Genomic DNA, 17,062 nt, shown 5'->3' with positions numbered 1-17,062 from the left:
AAATAGCACAGTGCGCTCTGCCCCCTATGGGCCCTGCTGAGGAGAGAATAGCCACAGCACAGTGTGCTCCAGCCCCACCCCCGATCCTCCCCCATAGGTGCTGGGGGCAGGGAATAGCTGAAGTACAGGGCACCATGATGACACCCCGAATCTTCCCGCTTTTGGTCCTGGGGGGCAGGGAATAGCTGCATTTCTGGGCACCCCAACCTCAGCCTCTACATCAGGGGCTAGAAGCAGGGTGGGTGCAGGACCCCGACAGCAGCTCCACACCAGCTGGGGTGGCCCCTTTTGCAGGGTGGGGGATTCTCCAGTGGCCGTTCCCTGCCAGAGCAGCCTAGTGCCGCCTGAGTGTAGCTGAGAACCAGGCCTGTGATTGTTAAGCTGCTGGGGGCCCGATCGCCTGGGTCCCGTCACCCAGCTCAGTGCAAGTGGGTGATACAGGAACGTCTCCCTAGCAGGACTGTACAGAACATCCCCTCTTGTGTTGCAGATATTGACGAGTGTCTGGGCCCGAGCCCGGCAGACTGCGGACCCCACGCAATCTGCACCAACGTGCCTGGGAATTACTCCTGCAGCTGCATCGATGGCTACAAGCTCAGCTCTAGGAAAGCCAACTTCACGCACGCGAGTGAGAACAGTTGCCAGGGTGAGCTCTCCCCTGGCCCCACCTGCTGACACCCCCCCCTCGCACACACAAATGCTCCTTCCAGGTCTGGTGCTGCACCGGGGCTTTTTCTGGCTTTGGCAGTGGCCCGAGGGCGTCAGCGAGGCTGTGATGAGACATGATCCTCACCTGCTCCCGCAGACCCCCTACAGCAGCCCCACAGCAGCTGGGGTGGCCCCTTTTGTAGAGTAAAGGATTCTCAAGGGGACGTTCCCTGCCAGAGCAGCCTAGTGCCGCTTGAGTGCAGCTGAGAGTCAGGCCTGTGATTGTTAAGCTCCCTGGGGCCTGGTCGCTTAAGTCCCATCACCCAGCCCAGTACAGGTGGACGATGCAGGAACGTCTCCCTGGCAGGACTGTACAGAGCGTCCCCTCTTGTGTTGCAGATATTGATGAGTGTCAGGGCCCGAGCCCGGCAGACTGCGGACCCCACGCAAACTGCGCCAACGTGCCCGGGAGTTACTACTGCACCTGCCTCGCTGGCTACGAGCCCAGCTCTGGGAAAGCCAAGTTCACACACGCGAGTGAGAACAGCTGCCAGGGTGAGGTCTCCCCTGGCTCCCACCTGCTGAGACCCCCTCCCTCCCCCCGGCACACAAATACTCATTCCAGGCCTGTCGCTGCACCATGGTGGCTGCTCGCTTTGGCAGTAGCCCGAGGTCGTCAGTGAAGCTGTGATGAGACGTGACCCTCACCTGCTCCCGCAGAGCATGGGGCCGAGTTCACACCTCTGCCCGGCGCTTGGATGGGGAATAAACAGACCAGCACAGCAAACTCCTTGTGCTGCAGAGATGCGCTGGGGAGAGGGGAGGGGACCCTCGCTGGCCCCAGCACACAGCATCTGGGCTGCTAGTGACTCCCTGAGCTTGGGAAGGGGCCTCGTGTCTGGGCTATGGAAATAGCAGAGTGCACTCTGCCCCCTATGGGCCCTGGTGAGGAGAGAATAGCCACAGCACAGTGTGCTCCAGCCCCACCCCCGATCCTCCCCCATAGGTGCTGGGGGCAGGGAATAGCTGAAGTACAGGGCACCATGATGACACCCCGAATCTTCCCGCTTTTGGTCCTGGGGGGCAGGGAATAGCTGCATTTCTGGGCACCCCGACCTCAGCCTCTACATCAGGGGCTAGGAGCAGGGTTCGGGCGGGACCCCGACAGCAGCTCCTCACCAGCTGGGGTGGCCCCTTTTGCAGGGTGGGGGATTCTCCAGTGGCCGTTCCCTGCCAGAGCAGCCTAGTGCCGCCTGAGTGTAGCTGAGAACCAGGCCTGTGATTGTTAAGCTGCTGGGGGCCCGATCGCCTGGGTCCCGTCACCCAGCTCAGTACAAGTGGGTGATACAGGAACGTCTCCCTAGCAGGACTGTACAGAACATCCCCTCGTGTGTTGCAGATATTGACGAGTGTCTGGGCCCGAGCCCGGCAGACTGCGGACCCCACGCAAACTGCACCAACGTGCCTGGGAATTACTCCTGCAGCTGCATCGATGGCTACAAGCTCAGCTCTGGGAAAGCCGAGAACAGCTGCCAGGGTGAGCTCTCCCCTGGCCCCACCTGCTGACACCCCCCCCCTCGCACACACAAATGCTCCTTCCAGGTCTGGTGCTGCACCGGGGCTTTTTCTGGCTTTGGCAGTGGCCCGAGGGCGTCAGCGAGGCTGTGATGAGACATGATCCTCACCTGCTCCCACAGACCCCCTACAGCAGCCCCACAGCAGCTGGGGTGGCCCCTTTTGTAGAGTAAAGGATTCTCAAGGGGACGTTCCCTGCCAGAGCAGCCTAGTGCCGCTTGAGTGCAGCTGAGAGTCAGGCCTGTGATTGTTAAGCTCCCAGGGGCCTGGTCACTTAGGTCCCGTCACCCAGCCCAGTACAGGTGGACGATGCAGGAACGTCTCCCTGGCAGGACTGTACAGAGCGTCCCCTCTTGTGTTGCAGATATTGATGAGTGTCAGGGCCCGAGCCCGGCAGACTGCGGACCCCACGCAAACTGCGCCAACGTGCCCGGGAGTTACTACTGCACCTGCATCGCTGGCTACGAGCCCAGCTCTGGGAAAGCCAAGTTCACACACGCGAGTGAGAACAGCTGCCAGGGTGAGGTCTCCCCTGGCTCCCACCTGCTGAGACCCCCTCCCTCCCCCCGGCACACAAATACTCATTCCAGGCCTGTCGCTGCACCATGGTGGCTGCTCGCTTTGGCAGTAGCCCGAGGTCGTCAGTGAAGCTGTGATGAGACGTGACCCTCACCTGCTCCCGCAGAGCATGGGGCCGAGTTCACACCTCTGCCCGGCGTTTGGATGGGGAATAAACAGACCAGCACAGCAAACTCCTTGTGCTGCAGAGATGCGCTGGGGAGAGGGGAGGGGACCCTCGCTGGCCCCAGCACGCAGCATCTGGGCTGCTAGTGTCCCCCTGAGCTGGGAAGGGGCTTCGTGTCTGGGCTATGGAAATAGCACCGTGCGCTCTGCCCCTATGGGCCCTGGGGAGGAGAGAATAGCCACAGCACAGTGTGCCCCAGCCCCACCCCCGATCCTCCCCCATAGGTGCTGGGGGCAGGGAATAGCTGAAGTACAGGGCACCATGATGACACCCCGAATCTTCCCGCTTTTGGTCCTGGGGGGCAGGGAATAGCTGCATTTCTCCCTCCCTCTCCCTCCCTCTCTCTCTCACCTTCACCAGTATGGGGCCAGGGCCGGCGCTACAGATTTGGCTGCCCCAAGCAGTGCACCAATTGCCTCCACGGACGGCGGGGGCAGTCCGTGTGCCCTTAGAGCGGCAGGCACGTTTCCCCGGGGGTGGCAATTTGGCGGCAGCTTCTATGTTTAGCCGAAGCCGCCAGACAGCTAAACATAGAAGCTGCTGCCGAATTGCTGCCACCATGGAAATGTGCGTGCTGCCCTAAGGGCACACGGACTGCCCCCGCTGTCCGTGGCGGCGTTTCAGCGCGCTGCTTGGGGGCAAAACAATAGGGACTGCCGCCCCTTGCACATTGCCGCCCCAAGCACCAGCTTGGAATGCTGGTGCCTGGAGCCGGCCCTGTATGGGGCAGGGGTTTGGGGTGTGGGAGGGGGTGCGGGCTCTGGGCTGAGCCTGGGGACGGGGGTTGGGGTGCAGGTGGGTTTGGGGGGGGCGGGTGGTGGGGTGCAGGCTCTGGGAGGGAGTTTGGGTGAGGGAGGGAGCTCAGGGCTGCGGTAGCGGGTTGGAGTGTGGTAAGGGGTGTGGGATCTGGGAGGCAGCTCACGGCTAGGGCAGAGAATTGGGGTTGCGGGAGCGGGTAAAGGATGTGGGCTCCAGCCGGGTGACGCTTATCTCGGTGGGTCCCGGTCGACAGCAAAACAGGGCTAAGGCAGGCTCTCTTCCTACCCTGGCCCTGCACTGCTCCCGGAAGTAGCTGGCAGGTCCTTGCGGCTCGTGGGGGGTTGGTCAGGTGGCTCCCGCACACTGCCTCCACCTGCAGGCACCGCCTCCGCAGCTCCCATTGGTCACAGTTCCAGAGTATCTCCAGATTTACCCCAGAGTGAGAGCAGAATCTGGACCCACCGGGAGGAGGCCTAGGCTGTGGGGGGCCCTTGTGAGTGAACTTAAGCCATCAAAAAAAGTTTTCTCTCAAGTGGGATCCCCTGCTGGCTATCAGATGTGCTGGGCGTTCCCAGCCCCCAGTGATTTCAGTGCCCAGAACCCGTGACTATGAGGCCAGGCCCGTTAGGCTCTGGTGGCTCCCCTCTCCTCCCATGTGAACTCAGAGCAGGCCCACCTCCTGCTGGCAGGGAGCAGAGAGGGCGCTGGCCAAGCCCTCTGGGTGGGAATCTCAGTGACACCAACCCCAGGAGTGAAGAGATCAGGAGTCAGACCCCCAAAATCAGTAGATTGGCCCCAAAATTGTGGGATTTTTTCCTTTGAAAAAGATGATCTCATCATGTCAGGTCTGTATTTTGACTTATGAAGCCACCCTCCCGTGTGCTGGTGGCCATTCCCGCACTGCCCACTCTTCCCTGGGTAGGATACAGTGGTTCTGTCCACACAGCAGGAGCTCTCTGGTTCCTGACAGCGCAGAACCTCCAGCTTCTCCACCAATCCCCCGTCCCGTCCACTGGGAGCTGGGTCCAGAACCAAACCACAGGAGCAGCAGGGACAGGCAAAGTGGAGTGTAAATGGAGGGGAGAGAGAGAGAGAGTGAGACGGGGAGGAAGGGAGGGAGACGGGAGTTTTGTAGCAGCCGCATGTTAAACTATTGGCAGCACAGGACTGGCATGTGGACAGAGACCAGCCATCGGGGCTGGGAAGAGAAGGGGATTTTCCCCTAGGCAGGAGTGAGATAATATGAAAATCTGATGTGAAAACTCTAACGTCTGCTCCTCTCTTCCCATCGCTCCAAGTCCCCAGCATTAACTCCAGCGTTCAGTTCGTGGCCATCAAAGAGACGTTCAGGAATTTCTCTCTGGAGGTACGTTTGACCCCATTATTCATTTGTTGGGGATTTTGCTCTGTGTTTTTTACCACCAATATGGAAATTCCCAGACAAAAACCTTTGCTGTTGCTATTACAGTGACCCCTGTAAACCCCAATCCAAGATCAGAGCAATACTGTGTTTGTTCCTTTCATCCCTGGGACTCGATCCTCCTCATCCTTCTAGGCTGGTCCCATCTACATGCGATCAGCTATTCAAGTCCTTCTCCATTCCAGTTTGTCTTGAAGCAGTTCCTTAGAAACTCCACAGCTCATCACATCTTTTTGTTTGACAGCCTGAGCCACCCATCTAGTCTGGAGTCTCCCAATCCTCTTATCTTCTGCATCTAAGTTTAGTGCCTTGTTTCCTGTTTGTTCTTCTGACCTTCTTGTCACACGCCCACACCATCTGAGCCTGGATCCCTCAGCTTCTCTATCATTGGTCCTACTTTCACTTGCCCTAATTCCCTCATGTCGAACATGGCCCGTCCTTGTAACTCCAAGCATCCATTTTAACATTTTCACTTCCTCTGTCTTCATGAATAGCTCCTGGCTCTTCCTCAGTCCCCGGATTTTGGAACCATACAAAAGTGCAGGCCTGATGACCATCTTCTAGATCTTACTTTTCTATTTGACAGGCGTTCTCCTATCGCAGAGAACTCCCTCACTTCTCTCCCTTTACTCCATGACTTTCCCAGTCTGCTTATATGTTTTTTGTTGAGTTCTTTGTTTTCCTGTAATATCATAGAATTATAGGAATGGAAGGGACCTTGAGAGGCCATCTAGTCCAGTTCCCTGCAGTGATGACAGGAATAAGTATTATGTAGACCATCCCTGACAGGTGTTTGTCCAACTTGCTCTTAAAAATCTCCGGTGATGGAGATTCCACAATCTCCCTAGGCAATTTATTCTAGTTCTTAATTATCCTGACAAGAAACTTTTTCTAGTGTCCAATTTAAACTGTCCTTGCTGCAATTTAAGCCCATTGCTTCTTGTCCTATCGTCAGAGGTTAAGGAGAACAATTCTTCTCCCTCCTCCTTTTAACAACCCGTCATTTATTTGAAAACTGTTATCATGTCCCTTCTCAATCTTCTTTTTTCCAGACTAAACAACGCAATGTTTTCAATCTTCCCTCATAGGTCGTGTTTTCTAGACCATTCATCACTTTTTTCGCTCTTCTCTGGATTTTCCGCAACTTGTCCACGTCCTTCATGAAATGTGGTGCCAGAACTGGACACAATACTCCAGTTGAGGCCTAATGAGAGCAGAGTAGAGCGTTAGAATTACTTCTCATGTCTTGCTTACAACACTCCTGCTAATACATCCCAGAATGAAATTCGCTTTTTTTTGGAACAGCTTTACACGGTTGACTCATATTTAGCTTGTGGTCCACTATGACCCATAGATCCCTTTCCACAGTGCTCCTTCCTAGGCAGTCATTTCCCATTTGGAATGTGTGTAACTGATTGTTCCTTCCTAAATGGAGAACTTTGCATTTGTCCTTGTTGAATTTCATCCTATTTACTTCAGACCATTTCTCCACTTTGTCCAGATCATTTTTAATTTTAATCCTATTCTCCAAAGCACTTGCAACCCCTCCCAGACTGGTATCATCCACAAACTTTATAAGTGTTCTCTGTGTGCCATTCTCTAAATCATTGATGAAGATACTGAACATAGCCAGACCCAGAACTGATCCTTGCAGGACCCCACTGGATACGCCCTTCCAGCTTGACTGCGAACCACTGATAACTACTCTCTGGGAACGGTTTTCCAACTAGTTATTCACCCACCTTAGAGTGGCTCCATATAGGTTGTATTTCCCTTGTTTGTTTATGCAGTTACGTGAGACAGTGTCAAAAGCCTTACTAAGGTCAATATATACCATGTCTACTACTTCTCAACTATCCACGAGGCTTGTTACCCTACCAAAGAAAGCTGTTGATTTGACAGGATTTGTTCTTGACAAATCCATGCTAACTGTTATTTATCACCTTGTCAAGTATCACAGGGGTAGCGGTGTTACTGTGGATCTGTAAAAAGCGACAAAGGGTCCTGTGGCACCTTACAGACATATTGGAACATAAGCTTTCGTGGGTGAATACTCACTTCGTCAGATGCATGTGTCATATTGACCTTAGTAAGGCTTTTGACACTGTTTCATATAACCTCATAAACAAACTTATCAACGTATTATTTCTAGGGGGTTTCAAATTGATATTGAACCTTCTAAAACTTCTGTAGCTTTGCTAGTGGCTGTCCGCAGACTTACACACCCATTGTCTTCCTGCAGGAGAGCACTGAATCTACAGACCATGTACTGTGATTTCTTCTGCTGATTTTCATGCTGTTTCTTTCAATATGCACCTCCATGTCTATCTGCATCTTCTTTCACTTCCTCTTTTCTCTCCCCCACGAGCACTACATCAGCTGCAAAACTCACGTGCCAAGGGGCCACTCTCTGGCTTCTTTCTGTCAATGCATCCAGCACCCATGTGACCAAAAAGGGGCTTTGTCCCAAGCCTTGATATATTCCAGGTGTTACTAGAAACTGTTCCCTTTCTCCACATGAACCTCTCGCTGTGGCAACAGCGCCATTGTACATGTCTTGGACACATCTGGTATAAAAGCTTTATTCACTCAATGAGGGGTGTCAGGATCAGGCCCTTCATAAGGCAAACACCAATGTTGGTCGCCCTTCAGCGCCTGCAGAACTCACCCTCTGCCCGGGTCTCTCTGCAGGGAAAGCGGAGCGGTGAAAGCAGCAATTTTTCCTCTTTCCTTAATTCGACCTTCGACAGTTTGATGTCCATGTTTGGAGATGGGAGTGCGACGTTATCACTGGAGGTGAGAGGCTCTGCCCCTTGAATGTGCCTTGCAGGCTAGTGCCCCGTGTGTGCCCCAGAGCCCTGTGTGCTGCTGTGCCAGGTTAGGAGTCTCACTGGGGGGGAAGGAGACATGTAGATACTCCTCAGAAAAGATCTGTGCCCTCCACTGCTGTGGGGAGGGGGGGTGCACCCTCTAGTGGTGTTTGTGTCTGTGTGCACATGTGCTCTAGTGGTGTGAGTGCATGTTGGTGTTTGTCCACCCACATGCCCCCTCTAGTGTTCAGAACTGTTGTTGTTCATCAGAGGTGCCATACAAGGAGTCGGCAACCTTTCAGAAGTGCTGTGCCAACTCTTCATTTATTCACTCTAATTTGAAGTTTCACGTCCCAGTAACACATTTTAATGTTTTTAGAAGGTCTCGTTCTATAAATCTATAATATATAACTAAACTATTGCTGTATGTAAAGTAAATAAGGTTTTTAATTTGTTTAAAAGCTTATTTAAAATTAAATTAAAATGCAGAGCCGCCTGGACCAGTGGCCTGGAGCAGAGCAGTGTGAGTGCCACTGAAAATCAGCTCATCTGCCGCCTTCAGCACGCATGCCATAGGTTGCCTACCCCTGTGCTATACTGCTAACAGTTAATGGGGATTCTCCTTCAGCTCATCTGTCAGTGACCTGGGTTTTTCAGGCAGCAGGATCTGGGCTCTATCCCTGCCCTGCCTGACATTTCTGAGCAGCTGCCGGATGCAGCATAGAGACAGCCTAGGAAGCCGTGGGCTTGTGACAATGTTGTTCCCTGGCATCTGTAATGGAGGGATGGGGGAGCAGGAGCAAACAAGGAAAGACAAAGTGTTCTAGCCCCATTTGACTTCAGGTGCCAGTGGGGCCCTCAGTCAGTCTCAGTGGACCCCCTTTGTAACGAGCTCCCCCACTGAGAGTACTTCTGCCCCCTCAACTGGGAGAGGCTGGGATGCCGATGCCCCCTGGGAACACACAGGGGACGTGGCACCTGAACCCCCAGACTCCTCGCTCCCAGGGATTTTCCTTTCCTGTCCCCAGAACGCGACTCTCCCTTTCAACTCGGTCCTGAACAGAACCTCCCGCTTGGAGGGTGGAGGCAAGGACGAGGTTGTGTCAGCTGTAACGTTCGTCCTGCACACAGTGGAACTGTCCACGCTGGCCATTGCTCTCCGGTCTCCGGAGAGGACAACACAGGACGTGATGACAGAGTCTCTGGGTGAGGGGGGACGTGTGGCTCTCAGCACCACCTGCTGGCTGCCGTGAGATACGGGGTTACACACTGTGCCCCAAATCCACTGGAAGTTAGAGCCTAAATACCATTGTGATGTGAGCCTGTGTTCAGTACAGACACAGAACAGCACGACCCCTGCACCAGGAAATATAACCCAGCCCCGCCAGTGCCCCCAGAAGCAATGTCTGAGAAGAGTTTAAATGTAATATTTGGCATTCCATCTCTAGGGGCTGCCACACTGAGCCAGACACCTCCCCCCACCCCCACTACTCCCCCTTCTGGGGATGCAGCATCCCCAGGGAGACACAGCCAGAATGGGGGGAGGGGAGATGGGGGGTGTTCAGTGTTACTTGGGGGGGCTCCAAACTTCCCCCTCCCGCGGTGCGAAAGAGCCCTGAAGCCCCCCGGCTCCAAGTGGAGTGGGAGGGGGGTGGATCTGGCCCAGAATGGACAGATTCCCAGGGAAGTGGTTTCACAGCGAGGGGCTCTGTCATTCCTCACCCCCACCCCCCGCAGCTATCCAGACGCGGCTCGTCACAGGGAACTGCAGCCAGCACAGCGAGGTCTTCACGCTGAGCGCTCATGAGGAGACGATGGTCGTGCACTGTGATACAGTCACCGGGACAGCCACACAAGGTACCATCCTGGGGATGGAGACACCCAGGGCCCAAACCACAGCACAGAGCGGTTCCAGGGCACCGAATCCCAGTCTGGGTTCCCCTCTTCCTCCCTCCCTCCCCATGGATCCCCAGGCCGGGCCCTGGCCTCTGTCTCTAGCCCTGGAGTGCTCCTTGCTGGCTGAGCCAGCGGTTCTCAGGCTGTGGCCATGGAGCTGACACCTTCGTTCCTGCCTGTCCCACAGCTTGAGCCCCCAGCAGTGAGGAGTTGGGGGCACAGAGGGGAGACGGCTTATGAGAGGGTCTCTGGTATGAAGTGGGCCCAGAGAATGGAAAGGGCAGAGACGCCCTAGTCTAGCTAGACCCCCAAATGGAGATGTGGGGGACCAGGGTAACGTGGACCCTCAGCTGCCATATTCAGGGCCCCGAATCCTCCAGCACCAGGGGAAGCTCATCCCCGGCCAGCTCCTCTCCTGGTCTCACTGAGAAAAACTGAATCTTCATCTCTGCATCCTGCAGCTGGACTTTTCCAGCAGGATACGTTCCTGGGGGCTCCGAGGGAGGAGGTAGCCTTAAGAGTCGTGGCCAGGATCCTGGGTTCCATTCCCAGATCTGCCACAGACTCGCTGTGACCTCTGGGCACCTTGCAGGGTCATTCTTTGCAATAGTGTCCCAATCTCCCTAACGAGGGATCATCTCCTCTCCCAGCTGGTGTGGGGGCTGCTGCTTTTATTTCCTACTCCACCCTGGACTCCATCATCAGTGCGAGACGTCTCAGCGAGGGAAATCAACGGGCTGGTGGGAAGCTGGAGAAGAGTCACCTCAACTCCAGGGTGGTGAGTGGGGCCATCGGAGACGGGAGACCCATTAACCTATCCAGACCCGCAAAGTTCACCCTGCGACATAAACAGGTGCGTGGACGGAGATCCCCTCGCTTTGCTCTGTATCTGGACTATCAGAGTTGCATATAGAAGGCACAATCTCCTGCCAGGCATTTGGACCGTGCTGCCTTTCTGGCTCCTGATGGTCCTGAGAAGAGGAGGCCTCCTTATTCCTGATGCCTTGGGGCTGTGTTACTGGTGGAGGTTACCGGGGGTCGTGCCATGACATATAGGCATGCAAAGTGCTCTAGGGTAACAGCTCCGCCTAGCTCACCCCTGAGCTGGAATATCTGGAAAGCCGCTTTATGTAGATAGTGGGGTTCAGGGAATCAGCATGAAACATAAGAATGGCCATACTGGGTCAGACCAAAGGTCAATCAAGCCCAGTATCCTGTCCTCTGAGAGTGGCCAATGGCAGCTGCACCAAAGGGAATGAACAGACAGGTTATCATCAAGTGATCCATGCCCTGTCACCCAATCCCAGCTTCTGGCAAAAAGAGACTAGGGACACCATTCCTGCCCATCCTGGCTAATAGCCATTGATGGGCCTATCTACCTTCCTTTTGAACCCTGATATAGTCTTGACCTTTGCAACACCCTCTGGCAAGGAGTTCCAGAGGTTAACAGTGTGTTGCATGAAAAAATACTTGCTTGTGTTTGTTTTAAACCTTCTACCTATTAATTTCATTTGGTGGCTCCTTGTTCTTGTATTATGAGAAGGAGTAAATAACATTTCCTTGTTTACTTTTACTATACCACTCATGATTTTATAGACCTCTATCATATCCCTGCTTAGTTGCCTCTTTTCCAAGCTGAAAAGTCCCAGTCTTATTAATCTCTCCTCATACGGAAGCCATTCTATACCCTTAATCATTTTTGTTGCCCTTTTCTGAACCTTTTCCAATTACAATATATCTTTTTTGAGATGGGTGACCATATCTGCATTCAGTGTTCAGGATGTGGGTGTACCATGGATTTATACAGAAGCAATATGATATTTTCTGTCTTTATTATCAATCCCTTTCTTGATGATTCCCAACATTCTGTTCACTTTTTTGACTGCCACTGCACGTTGAGTGGATGATTTCAGAGAACTATCCACATTGACTCCAAGATCTCTTTCTTGAGTGGTAACAGCTAATTTAGACCCAATCATTTTATATGTATAGTTAGGATTATGTTTTCCAATGTGCATTACTTTGCATTTATCAACATTAAATTTCATCTGCCATTTTTGTTGCCCAGTCACCCAGTTTTGTAAGATCCTTTTGTAGTTCTTCGCAGTCTACCTGGGACTTAACTATCTTGAGTAGTTTTGTATCATCTGCATATTTTGCCATCTCACTGTTTACCCCTTTTTCCAGATCATTTATGAATATGTTAAATAGGACTGGGCCCAGTACAGATCCCTCGGGGACACCACTATTTACCTCTCTCCATTCTGAAAACTGACCGTTTATACCTACCCTTTGTTGTCTATCATTTAAACAGTTACCAATCCATGAGAGGACCTTCCCTCTTCTCCCATTACTGCTTATTTTGCTTAAGAGCTTTTGGTGAGGGACCTTATCAAAGGCTTTCTGAAAATCTACATACACCATATCCACTGGATCTCCTTTGTCCGTATGCTTGTTGACCCCCTCAAAGAATTCTAGTAGGTTGGTGAAGCATGATTTCCCTTTACAAAAACCATGTTGACTATTTCCCAACAAATTATGTTCATCTACGTGTCTGACAATTTTGTTCTTTGCGATAGTTTCAACCAATTTTCCCAGCACTGAAGTGAAGCTTACTGGCCCGTAGTTGCCAGGGTCACCTCTGGAGCCATTTTTAAAAATTGGCATCACATTAGCTATCCTCCAGTCATTTGGTACAGAAACTGATTTAATTGATAGGTTACAGATGACAGTTAATAGTCCTGCAATTTCACATTTGAGTTCCTTCAGAACTCTTGGGTGAAGACCATCAGGTCCTGGAGACTTATTACTGTTTAGTTTATCGATTTGTTCCAAAACCTCCTCTAATGACACCTCAATTTGGCACAGCTCTGCAGATCTTTCACCCAAAAAGAATGGCTCAGGTTTGGGAATCTCCCTCACATCCTCAACAGTGAAAACTGATTCAAAGAATTCATTTAGTTTCTCCGCAATGGCCTGATCATCTTTGAGCGCTCCTTTAGCATCTCGATCGTCCAGTAGCTCCACTGGCTATTTAACAGGATTTCTGCTTCTGATGTATTTAAAACATTTTTTGCTCTTACTTTTGGAGTCTTGGGCCTGCTGTTCTTCAAATTCTTTTTTGGTCTTTCTAATTATATTTTTACTCTTCATTTGACAGAGTTTATGCTCTTTTCTATTTTCCTCATTAGGATTTATCTTCCACTATTTAAAGGATGCCTTTTTGCCTATCACTGCTTCTTTTACTTTGTTGTTTAACCACGGTGGCTCTTTTTTGGTTCTCTTACTATGTTTTTTAAATTGGGGCATACATTTCAGTTGAGCGTCTATTATGGTGTCTTTAAAACACTTCCACACAACTTGCAGGGATTTTACTTTTGGTACTGTACCGCTGAATTTCTGTTTCACTAACCTTTTCATTTTTGTGTAGTTCCCCTTTCTGAAATTAAATGCTATGGTGTTGGGCCACTGTGGAGTTTCCCTCAATACAGGGATGCTAAATTTTATTATATTATGGTCACTATTACCAAGTGGTCCAGTTATATTCACCTCTTGGACCTGATCCTGTGTTCCACTTAGGACTAAATTAAGAATTGTCTCTCGTCTTGTGGGTTCCAGGACCAGCTGCTCCAAGAAGCAGTCATTTAAGTGTCAAGAAACTTTATCTCAGCATCCCTTCCTGAGGTGATATGTATCCAGTCAATTTGCGGATACGGTAATGAAACACTTAGATATGGTAATGAAGTGGTTAGGGTGCATATGTGTATGTGTGCACGCAGCACTGCCCTCTGCTGGATGCTGTTGGAACTGCTCAGCCATTTGCCACATTCCTTATAGTGCTAACGACTAGCAAGGATTTATTTCCCTTTTGATCCAATAGCAGGGCCTGGGCTTTTAGAGCAGCAGGATCTGTGTTCTCTCTCCGCTGTCACCGGGATGGCTCCAGTGGGCACTGGGGGCTGCCTGGGGAGAGCCGTGGAGCTGTAGGTGGCCTCGAGTTTGCTATAGACATGTGATAACAGAAACGACGTTCTGTGGTCCTGTGAGAAAGAGGATGATTCTATTGTGTTTCCAGGCCAAAAAAGAGGAGGAAGAGGCTCTCTGCGTCTACTGGAAAGTGGTGGCTGAGAATGGCAGCTGGTCTGAGGACGGCTGCACCGCCGTGCACACGAACAGCACTCACACCACTTGCAGCTGTGACCATCTCTCCAGCTTCGCCATCCTAATGGCTCCCACCGCAGTGACGGTATCTCACCATGACACTTGCATCGCAGGGCAGGACTCAGCCATGGGCAAAGCTCTTCCTGGAGACTCTGTAGGATTTGCTGGGGAAAATGCTGAGTCAAAACCAAGGGGGCTGGGTTGGGGTCACTGGTGATTTTCCCTTTGCTGTGTTACAGGAGAGTTCCCCACTGACCATCATCACCTACGTGGGACTGACCCTCTCTCTGCCGTGCCTCTTCCTGGCCATCCTCACCTTCCTCCTGTGCCGCTCCATCCGCAATGTCAGCACCTCCCTTCGCCTGCAGCTCTGCCTCTGCCTCTTCCTGGCCGACCTGCTCTTCCTCACCGTGGTGACCCACCCCGGCAGTCAGGTACGGCCTGATTCTCCCCTGCTCTGTGCCTCCATGCGCAGCAGGACTGGGGTGTGGGGCTTTGAACCCCTTTGTGATTCCTGGATTCTGGGCTGTGCAGCACACTGAGGGGATTCCCGGGGGGATGTTTCCATGCCATTAGGCCCCTTCACACTGGGCACAGTGCTCTGAGTGTCCCCAGCCCCTGGAGTTCAGCCAGTTCAATCCCTATGTCACAGTCTCCCTGTGCCTTGATTCCTCTCCTAAGTGACTTGCCCATGGTCACCCAGGGACTCTGTGGCAGGGCTGGGACAGAACCTGGATCCCCTGAGCCCTGCTCCCCTCCTCTAACCACTAATCTCTGCTCCCTTCCTGCATCAGCAATGTGCACCCACAGGACCCTCCATAGCCTGAGGAACCTGCCGTCTCTGGGTCACGGAGCGCTATACCTGGAGAGCTGTGCTAGCAAGAATCCTGGTGTGACCCCCCGGCAGGTCTCCCCCATACTCAGCATTTCCCTTCCCCACCGCAGTGTCCCTGGGCGCTCTGTCTCCCCCAGGTGGTGTGTGCTGTCATTGCTGGCCTCCTGCACTACCTCTTCCTGGCCTGCTTCAGCTGGATGTTCCTGGAGGGGCTGCACCTCTTCCTCACCGTCAGGAACCTGAAGGTCGTGAATTACACCAGCGCCAGCCGGTTCAAGAAGAGATTCATGTTCCCGTTCGGCTACGGATTCCCAGCCCTGGTGGTGGCTATTTCTGCAGCGGTGAATCCTGGCAGCTACGGAACTTCTGAACAGTACGTGCAGCGCCCATCCCGAAGGGGAGCTGGGATGGGGCTTCCATGTGCTTGTCCAGCTCACCCCAGGTCTGACTTGAACCTAGATTTCCCGGCTCGCCCTGCCTGGGAGCTGAATGTCCCCCTGGGACCCTTCCCATCCCCAGGGACACGAATCTGCCCCGAGCGCTGCAGTTGAGTTGCCCCCTGTCAGACATCTACACTCCTCACCCCACTGACGATGCGGAAGAACAAGCCAGAAAGATCCCAGCTTGACTCCCAGGTCCCAGGCTGGGTTTGTGGGGCTGGTGGGTAGGAAAAAAATGCACCTTCTTCCTGTGTGCAAATCCCTGAGGATCCCCTCTCCAAAGTGAGCGACTCCACTAAAACAGGGCGTGGCATGTTCTAGACACCCCAGGCAAGATCCTCAGCTGGTGTAAATCAGGGCAGCTCCACTTCCTTCAGTGCAGCTAGGCCAATGTCCCTCCGCTGCATGTCTGGCCCTCCATCAATACTGCGCCCACCCACCAGAAAGGGTCATGTGAGGAGGTGGAAGAGGAAGTGGTGGCTGAAAGCAGGAGATGCTGAGGTACATGGGAAGGGCTGTTTGCCTGCTGCCCGCAAGAGAGTCGGCCATGTCACAGGCAGGCTGAGATCCATCTCGCTTTTGAGACCCAACTGCCCTGTGACACCCCCTCTCTGCCCCCGGGGATGAAAAAGGGCAGTAATCCCATTAAAGTCACATTCTTCTTCCCCCCTCCCTGTAGCTGCTGGCTCAGCCTGGACAGAGACTTTCGCTGGAGCTTCATGGGTCCAGTCTGTGCCATAATCCTGGTGGGTACCTCACAGAACCACAGGGCCCCATTCTCCTCTCACCTCTGCGACCCCATTGATTTCAGTGAAGCAGGGAGGGGAACGTGGTCCATAAAACACAAGGAAAGACCCAGTTAGGTCCCACCTAGCTCATCTGCTGTGATCAGTCATGGGATTAATCCCTGTGCTGTATCCCCAGGCCTGCAGCCGTTACTCGGGCACAGCTCCCAGGGACGTCAGTAGGAGTTTTGCCAAATGAAGACAGAAGAGTTTAGTCTAGTTGAGTTAATGACCCAAGGAACGAGGAAGGGAGAGGGCTCCACTCTGCAGTGGTTTTTGTAGGGGAGGAAACAAATGTCCCTACATATTCCTCCCTACCCCATGGAGAAGTTGGGGGGTGGGGGGATTTGTTACTGCCTGGAAGTGGCAGGAAGTATTCTAGAGGCAGGATCTGGAATCTCTGAGCCAGATCCTGCTCTCAGTTACACCAGTGTAAACTCAAAATAACTCCTGACTCCACTGGAGAAGCTCCATATTTAACTTTGAGCAACATCTGGCCTCTGTGATCCCATTGATCTATCTCAGCCCTGGCTGTGCTGTCAGCTCCACGCATGGGGAGGGACCGAGAGCTGCCAGGGGTTATTACAGGTGAGGGGATGATTCCCACCAGAAATGAGCAGTTCTGCAGTGTTCGGATCAGTCCCCTGGGATTGTTCTCTGCCTCAGCTGGAGTCACCGGCCCCAGATGGGATGTTTTACAAAAAATATTTCCCACTATTCCCACAGATAAATATAACGTTCTTTGTGCTGACCCTGTGGATCCTCAGAAACAGACTCTCCTCCCTCAATGCAGATGTGTCCACCCTCAGAGACCACAGGTGAGAAGGCAACAAAACAATCCCGGAGGGTCAGATGCCTTGGTTTGGAAGGTCCTTGGCACCAGAAGGGAGTGAGGGATTGCAGAAGGGGAACAACATATCTAGTGTATTTGCATTGATAGTAATACTGTCCCACACAGGGAAGAAGGGGATGGTATCTCCACCCAACA

General features: G+C 52.7%; 1 protein-coding gene across 19 annotated transcripts in view; it reads left to right on the top strand.

Annotated features, from left to right (window-relative positions):
- The window catches only part of LOC120391363 (adhesion G protein-coupled receptor E3-like), a 50,205-nt gene that overhangs the window by 31,282 nt on the left and 1,861 nt on the right, over positions 1–17,062 (top strand). For 11 of the 19 annotated variants that reach the window (XM_039514939.1, XM_039514951.1, XM_039514948.1 and 8 more), the window contains 14 exons: positions 491–646; positions 1,048–1,203; positions 2,048–2,185; positions 2,588–2,743; positions 5,026–5,093; positions 7,839–7,943; positions 8,986–9,163; positions 9,695–9,814; positions 10,504–10,706; positions 13,929–14,168; positions 14,254–14,448; positions 14,987–15,222; positions 15,969–16,035; positions 16,801–16,892. In XM_039514939.1, coding sequence (XP_039370873.1) covers positions 491–646; positions 1,048–1,203; positions 2,048–2,185; positions 2,588–2,743; positions 5,026–5,093; positions 7,839–7,943; positions 8,986–9,163; positions 9,695–9,814; positions 10,504–10,706; positions 13,929–14,168; positions 14,254–14,448; positions 14,987–15,222; positions 15,969–16,035; positions 16,801–16,892 — 2,110 coding nt within the window. Of the gene's footprint in view, positions 1–490; positions 647–1,047; positions 1,204–2,047; positions 2,186–2,587; positions 2,744–5,025; positions 5,094–7,838; positions 7,944–8,985; positions 9,164–9,694; positions 9,815–10,503; positions 10,707–13,928; positions 14,169–14,253; positions 14,449–14,808; positions 14,881–14,986; positions 15,223–15,968; positions 16,036–16,800; positions 16,893–17,062 lie in introns of those variants that run through there. The other 8 variants (XM_039514955.1, XM_039514956.1, XM_039514941.1 and 5 more) reach the window with 6 other exon arrangements.

This window comes from Mauremys reevesii, linkage group 25 (genome assembly GCF_016161935.1).
Source record: "Mauremys reevesii isolate NIE-2019 linkage group 25, ASM1616193v1, whole genome shotgun sequence".
NCBI lineage: Eukaryota > Metazoa > Chordata > Testudines > Geoemydidae > Mauremys > Mauremys reevesii.
The sequence above is the reverse complement of the archived record's forward strand: the minus strand, read 5'-3'. Positions and strand labels throughout refer to the sequence as shown.